At 40.7% G+C, this 20733-nt stretch overlaps 1 protein-coding gene across 3 annotated transcripts in view; it reads right to left on the reverse strand.

The window, feature by feature from the left end:
• Window positions 1-20703, reverse strand: part of PPIL6 (peptidylprolyl isomerase like 6) — a 32409-nt gene extending 11706 nt beyond the window's left edge. Inside the window, exons 1-6 of one of the 3 annotated variants that reach the window (XM_028509695.2) lie at window positions 20535-20703; window positions 17011-17106; window positions 13909-14097; window positions 10504-10566; window positions 10248-10395; window positions 4884-4940 (exon numbers count right to left, since the gene is read on the reverse strand). In XM_028509695.2, coding sequence (XP_028365496.1) covers window positions 4884-4940; window positions 10248-10395; window positions 10504-10566; window positions 13909-14097; window positions 17011-17106; window positions 20535-20669 — 688 coding nt within the window. In that variant the 5' untranslated portion in view covers window positions 20670-20703. Of the gene's footprint in view, window positions 1-4883; window positions 4941-10247; window positions 10396-10503; window positions 10567-13908; window positions 14098-14387; window positions 16787-17010; window positions 17107-20534 lie in introns of those variants that run through there. The other 2 variants (XM_036024556.1, XM_036024557.1) reach the window with 2 other exon arrangements.
• Between the last annotated feature and the right edge of the window lie 30 nt (window positions 20704-20733).

Here is a 20733-nt window from a genome sequence, read left to right on the forward strand (position 1 = left end):
GCTCTCTTTATCGTTTACCTTTGGCATTGTAATTATGTGTCTTGGTGTGGTCTTTGTGTCCATCTTGTTTAGAACTCTCTGTACTTCCTGGACTCATATGTCTATTTCCTCCACCGAATTAAGGAAGTTTTCTTTCATTATTTTTCAAATAAGTGTTCAATTTCTTGCTCTATCTCTTCTCCTTCCAGCACCTCTATGATTCGGATGTTGATACATTTGAAGTTGTCCCAGAGGCTCCTTAGCCTATCATTGTTTTTTAGGATTCTTTTTCTTCTTGCTTTTCTGATTGAATTTTTTCTTTTTATGTTCTAAATCATTGGTTTGATTCTCAGCTTCATTCACTCCAATGTTGGTTCCCTGGAAATTTTTCTTTATTTCACCGAATGTAACCATTTCTGCCCAGGGCTTTTTTATGCTTATGAAGTGCCCAATGGATTCCTCGAGCATTCTAATAACCAGTGTTTTGAACTCTGCATCTGACAGATTGCTTATCTCCATTTTGTTTAGTTCTTTTTCTGGAGTTTTGTTCTGTTCTTTTATTTGGCCCATATTTCTCCTTCTCCTCAATTTGGCAGTCTCCCTGCATTTGCTTCTGTATATTAGGTACAGATACTTTGACTACCTGTCTTAGTATCATGGCTTGTTGCAGAAAAGTGCACTGGTAAGTTGGATGGAGCCTTAGGTAGTCTTCCGGTGGGGCAACCCATGTGAATCAGGTTGATGGAGTCTCCAATATGGCGTCACTGCTCTGTGGCTTTGTGTGGGAGAGGGCTAAGAGAGCAGATAATGCTGCTGCTGCTGCCTGGCCTCCGGAATTTTCTCCAGGAGGAAGCTGTCCCCTGACATTCGCCCTAATGCCAGACACTTCGATTTCTCCCCAAATGTCGCTGGTGCCCCTCTAGCTGCTGCCCTGGTGCTGGAGCTCAGAGGGAGTGAGTCTGTGTAAGTCCTTCGACTATGGTGAGCCCTTTAAGAGGAGACTCCTGAGAATCCCACAGTTTCTTCTACCACCCCAACCCCAACTGATTTTTAGAGCCAGAAGTTATGGAGACTTATTTTCCTGGCACTGGAATCCTGGGCTGGGAGGTCTTGGAATCCCTCACTCCCAAGAAATCCCTCCCGATTTTTATCCACCACATGTGGGTGTGGGACCACCCATTCCATGTCTCCTCGCCTCTCCATGTATAGTTGTATCTCTGCCCCTCCTACCCATCTGGATGAATGTTACTTCTTTCATTCCTTTGTTGTCGTACTTCCATATGGGTCAATTTTCTGATTATTCTGGATGATACTTGTTTTGTAATCTAGTTGTAATTTTTGCTGTGGTTGTGTGAGGAGGTGAGCCGCGTTTACCTACGCCTCCATCTTGACCACGACTCCTGTGCTGCTGCTGCTCATGGGCTCCGGTCCTCAGCTTCCACAAGACCTAGGACCTACAGCTCTTCACCTTGCTCCAGCTGGGAGATCAGCTCCGAGTTAGGGACAGGGAGTCCCAGTGAGGCCACATGCCTATAGTTCTCCAGCATCATGTCCCTGTACCGCTGTACTCAGACTCCTGGTCTGAGCCCAGCTGTTGCCCCTCCTCGTGAGAGAAGTACATGGCCACATCCTGGAAATAAGTGGCACTGCCTCCTGTAATGACAAGTGGCCGCTGCCCCAAGGCTGTGTCCACTGGGGTGCCGGAAGCCCAAGTGTGGCTACCATCTGGTGGAGCAGGATCTGGGAGGAATGGGGCCACAGGTGGGGGTGGGTCCCCACACCCTATATTTATCAGTTTTCAAGGTAATAAAGTCATTCCAAATCATTCCAGATGGGCGGGTGAGGAGATGAGAGATCAGTTTCTTATTGGACAGAAGGATGAAGTTCTAAGCTATTAGGCTTTATTTATAATATAATATTAATATGAACTCATGGATTTAAAATGTGTTGGGTTTCAATCATTGCAACTACTATTCAAATTACTCCATCTTTGGCCAGTGAGAATCTCTTCAAATTGTCTCTTAAGGCCTTTGACATGACCCTAGTAAATTTCATAGCGCTCTTGCTATCTGACGACAGCGTGCCTGAACAGGAGATTCCAGGCTTGTTTTGTAATTTTCAGCCCCAGAATGGGATTCTGACATTTCTCCCAGAAGCCCTGGTGCCTTTAAGCGAGAAGTAACATTTCAAAACAACAATGTAAATGCTAGGAGTGAGTATAACTATAGGAGTAGTTGTTGTTTGTAGACCACTTCAGTGGACACAGGTATATATAGAGAGAAAAGACACTTTTTGTGTTTAAAGGGGTATTTACCATTCAAACTGAGGACTATGAACTATTTTTTTATTAGCCTCTATCATACTTCATCTGTCCTTCCTTCCACAGTGAAAATCCTGATTCTCAAGGATGCAGGAAATAATGAAATTAGAATATCCTTTAACTACTTATCTTTTCCCACATTACATATACAATAATCTCAAATATCAATATTAATAATACCATCACCAGTATGACTGAAAATAGTTTAAAATTTTTAGCATGTATTCTCTCCATTTTTCTTTCATTTTTTAAATAGTTAGACTAAGTATATAGTCATTACATATCATACTCTTGCCCTTTTTTAAATTTTAGTTTTACAAATCACTATACAATTAATGCTCACCACCGGTCCTTATATCAAGGTCTCTATATCCTTTGGTTCTGGGAAATTTATCTACAGTCACTACTCAGGAAGGGCTCGTGGCAACACTATTCCCTAAAATTTTACATGCTGTTAACTCTGTGTGCCCTTTAAAATTCAAATTCAGTTTGGCTGGGCGTCAAATCCTAGCTCACATTTCCTTTCCCTGAGCACCATGAATGCATTACTCCATTTTCTTTTGCCATAAGAATATGATGTTAAAGAATGTGATGATAACCTACTTTTCTTTCCCCTGTAAATCACTTGCTCTTTTCACCTAGCTGGTGAAAGAATGCTTCTGTTTTTCCTTAATGTCCAGTCATGTTACTGAAATATGTCTTGGTGTTGGATGTCCTAGTTCAATGTTGTCAAGTAGCAGTGTGCTTGAAAGATAAGCAGTTTCAAGTTGTTATATATTTTACTTAAGGTGTAAAATGTATACAATAAAATGCATATATCCTAGATGTTCAGTTTGATGTATTTTCACAGTTGTATATAGTTGTGTAACCATCACCCAAAACAAAATATACTTTCAAATCCTTTTTTATTTTAGGAAAGTTTCTTCAATTATAGTTATCAGTATTTGTTCTGTGCCCTTGTATTGGTTTAGTTCCTGAGGAATAGTCAGTCATATATTGGGTCTTCTCTATCTTTAATAGTTGTCACTTTCTTATAAATCTTTTTTATCTTACTTTATCTCTTTTTGGTTTTTAAAAACTTTCTCCTCCTGCCCTAGCCAGTGTGGCTCAGTGGGCTGGGCGTCATCCAGCAAACCGAAAGGCCACGAGTTTGATTCCCAGTCAGGGCACCTGCCTAGGTTGTGGGTTCAGTCCCTGGCCAGACATGTGCAAATGGCAACCAGTCCATGTTTCTCTCTCACACAGATGTTTCTTTCCCTCTCTCTCTCCCTCCTTCCCCCTCTCCCTAAAAATAAATAAATAAAATCTTTTAAAAAATAAAAGAAGAAAAATCTCCTCCTTCTACTTCATACTAACTACTTTTAAAACGAGTATCTGATGTGTTTATTTGATCTGTGTTCCTTCTAGTTTATTTTTAAAAGTTTATTTTTGCAATTTTCTTTTCTTGTTAGTTCTTTCCTCAGCTCTGCAACCTCATGCTGAATTTTCTAATTCTGATTTATGAGTTGTTTCCTGTCTTGTATCATTTTATTAATGTCTTCTAGCTCACAGTTTTGCTCTTGTTTGTGAGCATGTCTTTCTAGTGTGCTTTCATGATCTGTAGTGATGGTACTCTGCTCCCTTTTCCCTTTTTTTTTCTAATAACCATGAAACTTTTTGCTGATCATTTTTATGTAAAATTAGTTTTCCTGAACATTAAGAAGCAGGTGTGGCTTAGGAGGAAAGTAGCTTCTCCAACTTCACAAAGCTCTCTTTTGGACTGTTTTCATACAGTGTTCAACAATATGGCAGCTCACTTTCTGAGATTTCCTAGTCCTGCTCCCATTCCTTCTCATTGTTGTCCCTACATCCCACATAATTTTGATTCTGTTCCCAGCCACACCTCCTCAATGTGTGCCTGTCCTAGAAGAGAGCCATTTCAGACCATCCTCAAGAGTTCCCAGAGATTAGACTGCTCCAACCACTTCAGACCTTACTATGGGCCCCACACCTACACTGGCTCTTGGCTACTGTGGGGTTCTGTTACTCTCAGGTCCCTCAGACACCCTGCTATCTCTAATGGATTTCATGGCTGCTGGCAGGCCGTGGCCATGGGCAGTGTGTCCTCACCCGTTTGTACTTTGGAATTCATATAACTTAGCTTGTCACCTCGTTTTGCTGTAAATGTTAAACATGGGTTTTTAGTTTTTCTCTCTAATTCTCTTGTCATTTTTTATGTTGGAATTTGAAAAAATTCTAAACTATGCCAGCACCATTACCATCTTCCCAGGATCCCAGATAGCCTAAACAGGAGGATAGTCAAGGGGCCAATTCTGAGAATGACAAATTACAAGCTTTAAAAATATTAATTCCCTTTGACCCTACAACTCTCATTCTGGGAATTCATCCTAAAGAAATAACACATTTAGGAAAGTGAAAAAATATGTGCACAAAACTGTTCTGGACTAGACTGGGGTGCCATTTTTAACTCCCACTTTTAGTGTATTACCCCAAACACTATTTTATTTGAAATTGTGAATTGCCCTGTCCTGTTAAATTTGAATAATCAACTAATATATGACTGATAAAATTTAAAGATACATACCTTCAAATGTTGGTCCATAAATTGACTCTCCACCGTCTCCTTTTCCAGCCACTATATCTGCAAAACAATAAATAAACATTAGAATTCTGAAACGAAAAAGGAAAGTACAATATTGGTAGGGGAAAAATGCTTTAAGTTATTTCCCTTATACCAACAACTTCAGTAAGTTTTATACCATGAAAATATTGCTATAATGCTTTCACTTACATTTTTTAAGCACTTTTACACTCAATGCCCTATTTTTTTCCTAATAACTTTTGGAGGTAGGTTAAATTATCATGCAAAACTTTGAAATGATGAATTATTTCATTATAATTTGATACTGCTTTTTAAAAAGGTATTCATATACATTCTGCTTACTTCACAAGTTATTCCATAGTCTATCTTGTTTTTCAGAAAAATAAAAACCAAGAGGATAAAATAGAAACGCTAAGATCTTTTTAGAGCAAGAATGAAAACAGATGATTTAAAAAGAATTAATGTTTAAATTTTCATTCCTTGGAACCCCAGTATTTTGGAAACGAAGTGCCTTTGTAATATCATGAGGTTTTTTTTAAAGTATGTATATGACCTGTTTTGCATTATATACATATTTTGGCTTAGGCAATGCTCCTAGTATAAAACTCCTCCATCTACCAGTTAATCTACCCACAGCTAAAAGGGAAGCACAGCTAATTCCAGTGAAACCAGAGGTCTCTGAGGCCTGACTTCTGTGCCTCCAGCCTCCCCAGTACCTCTTCACGTTCTCAGCTCTCTAATCCGCCCTCCTTGAATACAGAGTGCAATAAATATTAATGAAGGGCTATGCCGTTTTAACTTGGTATGAACAATTTATCTATAAAGTATCTGTGCTGATTTAAAGATATCAAATACAACAGCAAGATGTGGAGAGAATTTATGCAGGACAAGACATGTAGCATTTAAATTATACTATTTACAAAGCTAGCTCAGAAGTTAAGTGATAAGCTTCAAGTCTCCAACCCCTCTCTGCCCAGTACTCTCTCATCACTCACCCAGAGCCCCCAGCAGCTCTCAGAAGCATGCTGAAAGGGCTGAAGGCTAAATCTGGGAACAAGGGTCCCCCAGCATCTATTCCCTCAGATCCTAAAGTTTGCTTTGCTCAGACAAATCTGTCCAGATGGTTCCCCTCCCCTACTAACACTTAAGCACCAGTGATACTCCTTTGCTGTCTGTACACCATTACTACTCTTGCCCTTTGCTTTTAGATCTCTCAGGTGAACTTTTTATATTGATACCTATCAGTATTTAATGCTTTGTGTGACCATAACCCACCCCCTTGAATCCAGCCTTGTATATCTGGTATTATTTCTATACATCTGAAAACAAATTAATAGTAAACTTTAAGGTCAGATGATTTTGACTTAAATCTTAACGTTATTTACCTTTTTCTGAGCCTGTTGTTCCTTTTCTGTATAGACATGGATAATGGTAAGTGCCTCCCAAGTAGTTCTGAGGGTTCAATAAAATCGTGTAGGTAGAGCACTTAATGCAGTCCCCAGCAGAGTGTCGTGCCCGCTCAGTAGTGGCTGTTACTACTATGCAGCATCACATGCTTGTGGAATGCATCCTTTCACTATCATCGCCTTCACCACCATTATGATCATTATGGTGATGAGGATGATAAAATGTATTAAGCAATATCTCAGGAGATCCTTCTAAAGACAGTAGAACTTGTGGGAACCACAGATAAAGAATCCTACCAAAGTGGCTTAATGACTTGGTATCTTTAACTTTGTACTTTAGAAATGAATAGCATGTATGTTTCCCATTTAACTATCTGTTCATTCATTCATTCATTCTTTCAAACTAATTTTAAATTGATCTTTTTTTAGAGAGATAGGAAGGGAGGGAGAGAGAAAAACATTGATGTGAGAGAGAAACATTGATCGCCCCCCCCCCCCCACCAGCCCAGTACATACCCCAACTGGGGATCAAATTGGCAACTTTTTGGTATATGGGATGATACTCCAACAAACTGAGCCATCCTGCCAGGTCTCAACAAATACTTTTTAAGCACCTATTATATGCCAGGCACTGCTCTCAAACCTGGGATACAACAGTGAATGAAACAGATAAAAATCTCTGCCCTCATGGAACTTATATTTTACTGAAGAGAAGCAGACAATACATTAACTGAGAATACAGAATAGAATGCCCAGTGGTGGGAAAAAATAAAGAAGGAATAATAAAGCAGAGTAAGGGGACAGGAAAGCAGCAGGGAAGGAGTTAAGGAGAAGAGAGTGTGTGTCGGGGGGGGGAGCGAGTGGCAGTTTTAAATAGGGTGATCAGGTAAGTTCTTGCTGAGATGAACTCTGGGCAAAAAACAGAAACAGATCAAGGGGTGTAGCAAGGGGATATCTGGAGGATTAGGTGGTAGAGTATGTCCCATGCAAAAGAAATGACAAAAAACCTCAAGGCACATGTATGCTTGATGTGCTTCAGAAACAGCAAGGAGCTCAGTGTGTGGAGCACAGAGAATGAGAGAGAGATGTCAGGGGAATAGAGGGGCTGGGGTGGGGGTAGGGTGAAGAGTGAAGACTATGTAGGACCTATTAGTCCCAAAGGGCAAGAAATAATGCCTGGAAGTATCCTAAGGCATAACACAAAACCTCGTTCAGCTCCCATACTACAAAATTCTACAGAGCCCTGTGGAATTCTAACATCAGAAGGGAGAATGTTTACAGAGCTTGGCACTTTCAATATACCAGGTCATTGAGTCCTCACCACATCCTGTGGTATTATAATTATCTCCATTTTATAATTAAGAAACCAGTTCAGAAATGCTAAGTGACTTATTCAACATGGTACAACTTGCACATAACAGTTTGGATTTGAATCTAGGAATCAAAATTTTTTTCCCAACTGTCATTAACATTGCTGCTTCGCTGTTTTAAATACCTGACCCAAGATCAGCCCTGGCCAGGTAGCTCAGCTGGTTAGAGTGCTCTTCCAATACACCAAGGTTGTAGGTTCAATCCCTGGTCAAGGCACACAGAAGAATCAACCAATGAATGCATAAATACGGGAATAAGTCCATGTTTCTCTCTCTCTCTCTCCCCCTTCCTCTCTCTCTGAAATCAGTAATTACAATTTTTTAAAAGATCTGTACATGTTACTATTAATATTTGGAGATTTTACTTCAAATAAATAAGCATGACCCACTTTTCCAAACCTTACTCTAGGAGTTGGGGGGACTGGAGGTGGGCAGGGAGGTTTACCAAAAAAAGCAAACCAAGACAAAAAAGAGCATAGCAACTGGGAGCCCAGCACGTACCGGTCAACACTGAACTGAGTACCAGGATGCTGAGCCCCTTGAGGACTGTTTTATACTAACAAAAGAGTGAAAACAACTAAATGTTCACCAATGGTGAATTAAGTAAATTGGTATAGCAAGATGATGAAAAATTAGGCAGATCCTAAAATTTTATGTTTATGTATACTGACAGGGAAGATTCACAGCATATAAATTAAGTGGAAAATAACGAGGTTAGATAACAGTGTTGGTGATCTGGTGGTCTGATCTCCTTTTGGAGAAACTGAGGGGGAAATAGCTGATTTACATACAACATACTCAGATTAAATTTACATTTTTCTCCTCATTGGCCTCAGAGTGTTCCAGATTACAGAAAAATAATTAAACATTATTATTTTAAACCTCTGCATATTTCATCAAGTTCAAGCAAATCTCCTCCCATACCAAGTCAAATTTTTTTCCATTTTGTGTTTACATATTATATATTTTTTTAATTCTTTCACCTTCGACCTTTCTTTTTTTTAAATTGAATTTAAAAAGGTACATGGGTTAATAAAATTACATTGGTTTCAGGTGTACAAGTCCATAATATATCATCTGTAAATTGTAATATGTGTTCACCACCCAAGTCGAGTCTCCTTCCATCACCATTTATCCCCCTTTGCCCTCCTCTTCCTTCCCTCACCCCCGTTTTCCTCTGGTAATTGCCATACCGTTGTCTGTATCTATGAGTTCTGTTTTTTCCTAAGCCAATTATTTTTAAATTGCTGACTGATTGCTTCCTATGGGTTATTTCCCAAAGGGCCTCCCAAATTTAATTTTGTGTTGTTAACCAGGCACCTAGTCTGTATAAAAGCCAAAGGACTGACCTAGAAAGAAAGCAAAAAGGAAACCGAAATGCTCTAGATCAGCCAGTGTGCCTCCGTAATTTTTAAAACATGAAATACCTGATTATTTGTCAGGGGTACTGACCTCTTTTCCCTTAGACTGTCAGATAAAAAAATGACAACAGCTAAGACAACAATAGCCATCCAGTATGAATGAATCAAAATTATGCCTATTTTTTTGTAAGATCAGCAAAAAATAAATTTTTGGTGTGTCGAAGAATTTTAGTAATTAGTTTATGTGTGCCATGAGATGAAAAAGGTTGAAAATTGCTGCTCTAGATCTTACTTTCAGTTGTAACAGTGTAACGTTTTTGGTAAGAAATAAGTTGTTTTCCATTTATTCTATTTTCAAATTCTCATCTTTAGTATGTTTCTTAAAAGCACTGTATTTTGTAGTTACTCTTATTTCTTTACGTAAGCATTTTAAACTACATTTACCATATTTTTCGGACTATAAGATGCACCCCTCATTTAGGAGGAAAATGGAGCTGTGACCCTGCTCCTGCCTCCTGTGACCCCGCTCCACTGCTGCCCGTCTCACAGCGAGCCAGGTAAGCTATGTTCGGACTATAAGATGCACCACCATTCCCCCCAAATTGGGGGGGTGTGTCTTATAGCCCCCAAAATATGGTAATTAAAAATCTGCTACCCTACTTTATTGTATTACTTTATTTTAGACTAATCCTAGTAACATACTTTAAATTTGTTTAATAATTAGGAAATTTTTAAAGAGTATGAACATGTGAAATATCCTTTAAATATACAGAACATCTAATATTAAATATAGCTAATTCTATATATTGTATTTTGCTGTGTATAATGCACACCCATGTTTTTGGATCAAACTTTCAGGAGAAAAATCTTTTGTTTTAATATTTTAACTCAATTTTTTATTTATTTATATTTAAAAACAAAACTGATTATCATATTCCAGGGTATTATTTTGCATAAGAATATCATTATTGCTTTCTAGAGTTACACTTTCAATGCATAAGCATAAATAAATGAATTAAAAACATTTATATAGACACGGAATTAGTACTACCCATGTATAATACACATCCTTATTTTCCCTCAAAAATTTGGGCAAAACATGTTTACTTTATATATGGAAAAATATAGTACATTTTACTAAGGTAGATAAAACTTTGAACATTCTGATTTGATGTTACAGTTCAGTTGTATTTAAGATTTCAAACCTACCTCCTCCTTGTATCCAACCATTCGGTACTATTCGATGAAAAATCGAACCTGCATAATGTAGCCTGACGCCACTTTGAGAAAATCCTGCTTTTCCTGTGCATAAGACCTGAAAATTTTTACATGTTTTGGGACAGGCATCACTGTACAGCTAAAAAATAAAGATTAAAGGTTTCAAAGGTTAAATAGTTAACATTTTAACAGTTACCGATTCCCACTCCCCACAACTTACTAAAACAACAACAAAAAACCCTCTTACCTCAAAAATCAATCTTCCAATTGGAGAAAAAGCAATGGAAACATCCAAGAACACAAAGTCATGCTATTAAAATTCAGGAGAAAAAGATAATGCAGGTCAGTGTCTTGGAAGAAAATTTTAGAAATGACCAAAAAAGCAAACAATAATGTTTTCATTGATAAGATGTCAACAGTATTAACAGTGGAGAATGTAACAGCTAAAAGAATAATTTAAAGAATTTTGTTTCATTTTACTATATCAAGGTTTTACAACCTAAATAACATGCTTTTTAAAACCCTTCAGCAGCAAAGCTTTGAGTAACATTAACCTGTCCCCAAGCCTGAGAACACATGGCCTAGATATCCAGTACCTTGCAAACTAGGTGTGGAAAGGAACACCAGTCAGTCCCTTTGGGTAAAGAAGGAGACTGGGAATTCTCTTTTTTCCTGAGTAATTTCGGGAAGAGAGCCAATGAGAGCGCCATGGATTTGGTTACCATGTGGTCTGGATTTTCAGAGACAGCTCAGATTCAGCTAACCAGAACCAGGCCAGCCTTCCTGAGTGGGAAAGTAAGGCCGCTAAATCCATAGCAGGTGTGATTCCAGGGGCTGGGAAGAGAGATGGTGTGCTTTTGATGCTGTACAAGTGCGTCCTCATGCTCTCAGGGGCTCGTGGCTCTTGTTTTCAGCTGACATCCTTTCTGGTACAGACAGCTAACATTTGTGCGATCTTGTCTAGCCGTACAAAGAGGCATCAGAATGAAAGCACTAGTCTCTGTCACAGTAGAATTCATTTAAGGTTCAGGGCACATCTAACAGAACCCACTTGAAATCTTAGACACCGTTCTCATACATAAAAATGCCACCTGATTTAACAAGGTCCATGATTTGTCCTGCCCTATTTCTTAAGAATCTAGGAAACATAAATGACATCACTATTAAATGTATCCCTATCATTAATTTTATGTCACTCAAACCTTTCCTTTTTTAATTAAAAGACTAAAATAATATTGTACATTCCGGTATCCATACTAATTATAATTAATTTGTGCCTCTCAGCTTCTATACTACAATTTCTTAATTATAAAAGATTATAACTTGTGAATAAAAGGCATAATATTATAAAACTTCACAAGCTTAGGAGGAAAAAGAGGATCTACTGAAAATCATGATTCCTTGTGCAACAATATCTTATCTTTATGGAGTTGTCGAGAGCAGATAATCCCGAAAACGCGAATGAAAAGAGGGCAAATAAAGGCAGCACAGGAAACGTCACCCAGCAGCCGAACACGCAGACACAATCTTGCAGTGTATGAATCCAACCCAGAAGTAAACAAGTCCCTGCCAGGGTTTTACTCAGCAACAAATATCTACCATTTGGGGGAAGAAAAAAAAAAAACAACTAAGGATTTTCTCCAGAATCTAGGCCCCTCTCCTCATTGCTCTAATTATTCAAGCTGTCATTACCTCTAGCCCTTGCTAGTACAGCAGCTTTCCAAATGGCTGTTCCTGCACACCCCTGAAAGTTTTCCAAAAAAAAGCAGAGAGATTATATCATACTCTTTATGAAAGTTCTGTTGGCTTGGCTTCCTTCTAAATAAAATCTAACTCCTTGATTCAGAATGGATGGTAAGTTCAACTCTCTTTAATGGGTCTGTTAGGGTATTCTTCCTACCTCACAGCAGAACACATTCCTGGTTGGGGAATTCCCCACAGGGCCCGCCACTCTGTAAAACCTAACAGGGCCAGTTCTCCCCCTCCTCCTCTTGTGAGCGCCAGGTGCAGGGATATGACCTCGGCTCCACAAGTTGGTGCTCTCGCCTGCTCCTTGGCTCTCCAGAGAGCAACAAGGACACAAGGCCAGCCGAGCAGTTATTCTTAGGGAACGTGGCCATTCAAATCCAGGCAGGGGGCACCCATGGCTGCACATTCCTGGGGTATGGCGCTGCCCATGTTTTCCTGTTGCCAGGCCTCCCTTAGTTTCTACCTGCTTTCTCAAGAGGTTCCCCAGCTTACCTGTCAATTGCGAGGTTACCAACATCATGTCAATACATACCTTTTTTCCTTAAGCTAATCAGAGTAGCTAAGTATGACCGATACTCTCATTTTCCCAGCCTTGTTTCTCCACTAATCCTGGTCTCCTTGCTTTTCCCAGTTGTTCCCAGAGTACACCATGTACTTCTGGAGTCCTGTCCCTCTGGAATGGACTGCTATGAACATTGAATTCCTCCTCACACCCCAGTTTCCAGCATTTTCCAAGGGCATTGTTTATTCAACCAAAGATTCACTGAGCACCTACTATGTTTCTGATTCTGTTCAAAGCAGTGCTGACACAGTGATGCAAGTTACTGGTCTTTGCCTTTGCATGGCTCAGAAAGACACAGGTCTTTGTGTGGGCCCTGCCACCATGAGGGAGAAGTGATTTTCAGCATGTGGTAGTTGTTGCTACAATGTGTCTGAGCAAAATTACAAAGTACTTTTGTCTCTATTGCCATCCCACCCTGATGTCTGTCTCTTCCCCTTTGGACCTCAAATGTCATGACTGTCCTCTGCCCCTGGAAACCCCAATGCCACAGCTTGTCCACTCCTGCTCTTACCAACTGTGCCATGCTTTAAAATGTCACCTTTCTTCTCAAACTTCCCATGCTCTTAGTGCAGTATCTGTCACTTAAGTGTCAGAAGCATTACTTAAAATACTCACTAGACCTGGCTGGTGTGGCTCAGTGGATTGAGCACCAGCCTGTGAACCAAAAGGTTGCAGTTTCAATCCCAGTCAGGGCACATGCCTGGGTTGTGGGCCAGGTTCCCCAGTTGGGAGCATGTGAGAGACAATCAACTGATGGATATCTCTAGCACATTTTGATGTTTCTCTTCCTCTCTTTCTCCCTCCCTTTCCATCTTACTAAGAAGTAAATAAATAAAATCTTTAAAATATATATACACACACACACATATATATTCACTAAAGGTGGATGAGTGACAGGCTTGACCTCTGAGGTGGAGTCTTTATACCTTAAAATGAATGATGATAAACCTTGCAGGGGTGTCTAACCTTTTGGCATCTCTGGGCCACACTCGAAGAAGAGCTGTCTCAGGCCACACATTAAATACATTATCATACATAATCACAAAAAAATCTCACAATGTTTTGAGTAAATTTACGATTTTGTGTTGGGCTGCATTCATAGCCATCCTGGGCCATATGTGGCCCGTGTGCCATGGGCTGGACACCCCTGCAGGGGAGTGGAGATGTTTGAACAGGGATGCCCCTGACGGCTGAGATCCAGACTTGTTTAACCACCACCAAGCCAAGCCCTCCCATATTATGTAATCCTCAGCAAACCTGGTCTCATACTCTTACATTCCCTTCATTAGGATATCAGTAAATAACGCTGAGTCGACTTCTTTAAAGTTTAGTGTAACTTGCCTTGGTGTCTCTTAAGAATTTAGCAGAATAATCCACAGTAAGTGCCTCATAAAGTGCAGGGGGCTTAAAATCAACTACATCCCACACCTTGTGGGCCCACTTCTGAAGATCAAGCGCATCACCCAGGAGCAGATCATTAATAAAACACATGACATAGGCAGAATATTCCCAGACTTCATTCTTAAGTTCCTGTAAAGAAAAAGAAAAAAAAAGTAACAAAGAAAGAAAGAAAAAAACCTTGCTAACCCCACAAGCCAGAGCCTGGGTTCAACCGGAGGACTGAATCTTTAAAGAAATATGTTTCTTGCCACTTTTCAGAATTTTGCTCTCAAAAAGAGTGTAAGAACATTTTTCAAGACTCGGACATCACTGAAAGCAAAGAATGACCTAAAAGTAATCTTAAAAATGGTAGTCATAGAAAATACACGGTAATCTGGTAGTAAAAATCTGTGTGTGTGTAGCAAGCTTGTCATAGTAACTTGAAAACAAAGGGCCATCTCTGGCATCATATCTGAAGCACATTGTACTGTGTGCATACATGGCAAGGTCGGGGTTCTGAGCCAGACATGCTTTTCGGTGTGAAGGATGGAAAGAATGTTTTGTTGACAGAAGAGGGGCAGAGTGAAGGAATGCCTCCTGAGAGGGCTGGCAGGAATTTCTGGGCTCCCCAGGGCAGTGAGGAAGAGAACCCACCTGCATCAACACTTGCAGGTACTAAGCCCTTCGAAATGAAGTGTGTTCGTCCACATGACCCCGGCAGTCAACCTCCTAGGTCCCAGTGTGTGGCCACTGAGTAATGTCCCCTTCAAAGAGATCTGGTTTATTATCACCCAGTGCTGGTCCTGGCAAAACCATGGCCAATTTGGAACAGCTGATTTTAGCGGGCAATCAGAATTACAGATTCCTGAGCGTCTTCTGAGTTTCTGATTTGGGGGTGGGGCCCGAGAATTTACATTAGAAATGCAACGTCTAACAACATCCCAGGAGGTGCTAATGCTGCTGGTCTGAGACTGCACTTAGAGAAATGCCGGTTTGGGGGAACAGCCTGCCTTCCTTCTGCCAACTTGCTCCGTTTTCAGCTCCTCTCAGGAGATTTCATATTCGGTTCCAATCTGCTTCAAGGAAGAGCATACAGTTCATGATGAACTGTAAATCACTGATAGAGCTTATGAGTCAATACTCCCTGGACTGTTTAAATTTACCAGTGTTATCACATTTCACAGGACACAAAACTTTGAAAGGGGGAGAGAAAGTTTAACTGTGGATATTTTAGTTCCCTTGGCGGAAGAAATGCAGTAGAAGGTACACTTTATTCAGAGGCTGCTTTTTCTCCGTGTGTCTTCTGTACTTGAGGGGACCTCCTCACCTGCCTCAAGACAGTGGGCTGGACCCAATGGCTTCTGGGCTTTCCAGCACTATGACTATGACGCCACTTTTTTGGGAAGGGAGAGGAAGGCATTTCGAAAGCCCTGAAGCCATCCTTCAAGCGTGCAACATTCTGCTGAAGCACAAGGCCAGCCCGGACCTAACCTTGAATACTAAGCAGCACAGCATTGAAGATGTGACACAACACTTACACTCAAGGGCAAAATACTGGCCTGAAAAGGAAGAAGAGGTTAAAGTGACAAGTATCCAGGAGATGGCGGTGAGAGAGGGAAGGCAGGAAAGATAAGGAATAAAGAATAGGTGGGAAGAAGCAGCAATGGGTATCTAGAAAGCCTCCTTCAGGCCCTGTGAGAAAGGAGGGAGGAAGGGAACACAAAACATGTCAGGGTCAGTAACCTCAGCTGAAAAGGGTAGGAAATTACTCTTTAAGAGTACAGAGGGAATATGTAAGAGGAGCAGGTGCAAGCCAAAGTGTGAGATGGCGGCTCTCTTGGAAGTGAGAGCATGATGCTGGTACACAGTATAGTAAGTTTGATGATAAAAATGAAGAAAAACTTTGTTTTATGTTAGAGTGACCAACTGTCATGGTTTTTCCAGGACTGACCCAGCGTCAGCATTGAAATTTCTGTATCCCAGGAAACTCCTCGGTCCCAGGTAAACCAGGACCATTGGTCGCCCTAGTTGTAAAGATTAGAGTAAATATACGTTAGAAGCTATTAGAATAGTGTCTGACATATATAATAAGCATCACACGTGTTTGCTATGGTTCTATTCGAATGCCAATGAAAATGCATTAAGGCTATGAAAATGGTATGAGACTTAACAAGTGGTATTCATGGCTCAGTTACTTATGTGACTGGAGAGTGAAGTGGTCTCAGGTAAAGCGACACTGTCTGCATGATAATTACAAGACCACAGGACCTCCTTGTGCAACCAGGCACAAAACAATTGAAACTGTTCTGGTCAGGCAAAATGGGATTTCATCAGCTACTGGCGAGATGGGGTGGGGCAGGGAAACCAGGACTAGGACTCTCTAAAGGACTGGGCTGGGGGGTCTGGCCAGGGGCGTACACCATTCCACCTCCCCCGCAACACCAGATGTTGCTGAGTCAGGATGCCACTTCAGAATCCTTCATATCATATGCTGCAGACGGCACTACCAACTTATCAGGGCTGGCACAAAGAGAAAACTGATCTACCCTCCCTGCACAAGCTCCACTAGCCCTGGGGTCTCCAAGGGAATTGTGAGGGGGGAGATGCAGAGAAGCAAGCTTCAACTGGAACAATGCCACCCTGTGGGAACTTGGTGGCTGTCATCAGAGCTGCCCTAGGCAACGGCCCAACACAAGCTCCTCACTACATCTATGCTCCGAAACCAAACCTTCCAGAGTTACAGTGGAAAGCCGTAGCAACCTGAGCACCAGAAAGTGTAAGGGATGTGCAGGGAAAGAGGGACAGCCATCAGCAGGGGTAGGTAGCAGCATTGAGAGTTTAAAGCTTACCTTTATCTCATGCCTTCCAAAAGAAAATCCTGTAAATGTTTTACTTTTTCTTAAAATCAGCCTGGTAAAATGATTGAAATAATTTAGGAAAAGTGCATAATTTAAAGAAATAAATTTTAGTTGCACTAAAATTACTACTTCAGTTTTCCCAGAACAATACATAAATACTTCAGGCAAAACTTCACTTGTTTCCACCAGCCCAAATATCCTTTACCCTTTTTTTCTCCTGTAGATATCGATCCCATGCAAAATCTTGAAGAGGAACGATTATAGGATCTTCAAATTTGGATGGAAAATTACTCTTCAGACTCTAGGTTTCAAAATAGAATAATTATTTTAGAGAAAGTTCCTTTTTAAAGTAGCAATCATTTGCCCCAATTTTCATGGGGTCTCCGAGAAGTTTTATACAGCACATCCCCAGGCTGCACGGCACTCTGAGGTCCTGTGTGCTCACTTCCATTGAGTCATGCCCCGGCCCAGGCTGGGGCTCTGTCTTATTTGTCTCTCATTTGTAGAGCATAAGCCCCTTGAGGGCAAAGACTGTATCTTAGTTTTCATGTACTTCCACTGGCCTCAGCATCTGGCATGTAATGGATCACTCATACATAGCCACTGAATAAACATCTGAATAAATGAGTTTGTGCCAACAGTTCTGTGATCTACTATGTTCTTTTAGGACCATTTTTTCCCCTGAATTAAGCTCTTACTAAATCTCAATAGATCTATGGATACCTAAAAGAAATAAATGTATTGCTTTAATTCACTGATATATGGAGAATGACCAAAAGGATATTGTTATGGTTATACCTCTTGGAAAAGAGATAAGTAAATACTAAATATGTTTAGGTTTAGATAATGAGCATGTTTTGGTTTAACATGCTGTATATGAATTGTCTTTATGAATCAGAGAACATTCTTAGTGGTTAATAATCCCCGTTAAAAAGAAAATATTTTGGTTCCTAATATGTTATACTTTCCCTCCTTCTAAAGCAAGAGAAGGTAGTTGAGGCAGTAACAATTAGGCCTCAGTTTTCTGAGTGGGTCTGAGGAGCAGATGAGCCAACAGGAAAAGTGATAGCTGGCTTCTCATCTAAGAGGGGTGTCAAACTCATTTTCACAGGGGGCCACATCAGCCACACTGGTTGCCTCTGAAGGGAGAGATGTAATTTCAACTCCTTAACAGTTAAGGAGTAGTCACATTTATACAATCCTAAAATTACATTTGACCCTTTGAAGGCAACCACGAGGCGGATGTGGCCCCCCCGTGAAAATGAGTTTGACATCCCTGGTCTAAGAGAACACTGATCTGGCACACTTTGTCAAGAGTAGATATTTCAAGGGGAAGAAAGCCGCAATGTGAGTGCATGTTGCCTTGGAACCAGGGACAGCAGAAGAGGGCAACAGCAATCTGGCCATTGCCTTCTTAGTCTACTGTCCCCAACCAACAGATGATGTGTCCTTTTTTTCTCAATTCCAGTCTCTGTGCTCACTCTGAGGGAATTGTGTAGAATGACTGTTTCGAACTGAGGGGCCACCTAGAATGATTAACAAACCCAACGGTTTTCAAATTAAGCATATGTAGTCATACTTTCTTCATAATTTAGTGTTTGTTCTAGAATGGACTACATCCAAATTAGAATATGTCAAATACTTTTTACAAATCTGAATCTTTGTCAGTTAGTTTGCATCTGGGATTGCTCACAAATGATCATGTTTTCTAGGATCATTTAAGTAAAAACTGAATTCACATTGATGTTTTCATATTCATATAGAGCTATAGTAGGCAAGAGTTTATGAGAGGGAAAATGATCACTACTGATATAATGAAGATATTGTTTTCTTGACTTGGCGTGTTCTATGACAGAGACTGGCAACCTGGCCAGTGGAACAAATGCGACCCCCAGCCTGTTTTTTGACATTAGAGCTAAGAATAATGTTTAGCTCTAAAAAACCAAGTAAGTTGAAAAACCACTAAGTTGAAAAAACCAAAAGAATCATATTTCACATCATGTGAAATTACATGCATGTCAAGTTTCAGTGTGCATAATAGTTTTATTGGAAACTCGCCATCCATTTACATACTGCGTGGCTGCTTTTGCACCACAAGGATAAAACTGAGTGGTGGCCATGGAGAAACTATGGCCCCAACGGCCTAATAATTTAATATCTGGACTTTATCCCCAAACATTGACAACACCTTGTCTCCAGTGTGGAGCAGGTGCAGAAAACATGTGCCTTCAGAAAAGGAGCTTAGAGAAACAAAGGAGAACCCCCCCCCCAAACATATGAAATACAACTTAGGTTATAAAACTATGCCAATTCCATCAGCCCAACACAACCCTCAATTTCTACTTTACATGATCCTTGTATCGTTTCCACAGACTTCTGATCACTCTTCATTTTGATGTAACTTTTACCTATTTCATAAGGTAGTTACTATTTCCTGATTTGACATAATTACAAACTTTTCTTTAACTCTGTGGACTTGGAGTAGGCGAGGTAGGAATTTAAGATTTCTTCTATTTGGGAACATTTTGTGTCAAGTATCCAGCTGGGTACTTTGTGAGATACATACATAAGGTATTGTCTTGGAGTCTGGTGGGGTTTTGAAGGAGAGAAGATTGGCGTAATGTTAGAGCAACATTTCTGGAGCAAAGGGCTGAATTCTACATTTCAACATCTCATAGATTTCTACATTTCCCCTGCATTGGGGTTATAGGTGTGCTGCAACATTACTGACTTAGCCACATTCTTCCAATTAAAGTGTTTTTCCTTCTATATCATTCTGTGTGTTTACAAAGAAATATCTGTATTTTCGGAAGCACCTCATGGTCAGTCATTTATTAAGAAATCAGCCCTGGCTGGCGTAGCTCAGTGGATTGAGTGCGGGCTGGGAACCAAAGTGTCCCAGGTTCGATTCCCAGCCAGGGTACATTCCTGGGTTGCAGGCCATAACCCCCAGCAACCGCACACTGATGTTTCTCTCTCTCTCTCTCTCCCCCCCTCCCTCCCTTCCCTCTCTAAAAATAAATAAATAAAATCTTTAAAAAAAAAAGAAATCTGTCTTGGCTGGTGTAGCTCAGTGGACTGAGAGCTGGCCTGCGGACCTTCGGTTGCTTGTTCCAGTCCCTGTCAGGGCAGATGTGTGAGATGCGGACTTGGGGCGTGGGAGAAGTAACCGATTTGTTTCTCGTATACAAATTTCATATTTCTCTTCTTTCTCCCTCCTTTCCCCTCTCTCTACAAATAAATAAATAAATAAAATCTTAAAAAAAAGAAAGAGAAATCCCCTTAAGCCCATAATTCGATTGGAATGCAGTGACTGCTATAAAAAATTTAAATGAAAAACAAAAAACCTTCCCGAACGAATAGTTTTCAACAATCAGAGTGGGAGTCTAAAAATTCTGCTAATTATATGGTAACACTTTTTCCTAAACATTTTTTCATGAATTTTAAAAATCTATAATTTCATTTAAAAATTAATGTGGAATAAACTGTGTGGCTATGTAGAGGGCAGGAATTACCTTTATTCCCAGCAAGGTTCTTCACTCGGAAGGCCCTTTAAAGGCAGCCCTTCTCGAAGTGGATTGCCCGCACTTCCCCCTTCTCGCTCAAATCCTAGCCCACCCGCGGGGCTCAGCCGGGACTCTCCCCTCTCCGAGCACAGACCCCCCGCATCAAGGCGCGAGGCTGGGAAATGGGAAGGGCCTCCCGCACTTGTAGTTTCTTCGCCGTTACCTCAGCTGTGCTCTTCGCAATCTGAAAGCTAGAGCTTTTGAAGAGCCCCACCACCTTCACTTGCAGTGGCTGCTCAGGCGGCGACTGCGAGCGGCCTGGGACCGACCTCTGCCCGCAAGTCTGCGGTGCCGACATGACAGCGCTATGTGACCAGTCGGAGCACAAACACTGCGTGTCGCCAAGACAACTGCTAGGCCCC

Source organism: Phyllostomus discolor, chromosome 4 (assembly GCF_004126475.2).
Source record: "Phyllostomus discolor isolate MPI-MPIP mPhyDis1 chromosome 4, mPhyDis1.pri.v3, whole genome shotgun sequence".
In the NCBI taxonomy this organism is placed as follows: Eukaryota; Metazoa; Chordata; class Mammalia; order Chiroptera; family Phyllostomidae; genus Phyllostomus; species Phyllostomus discolor.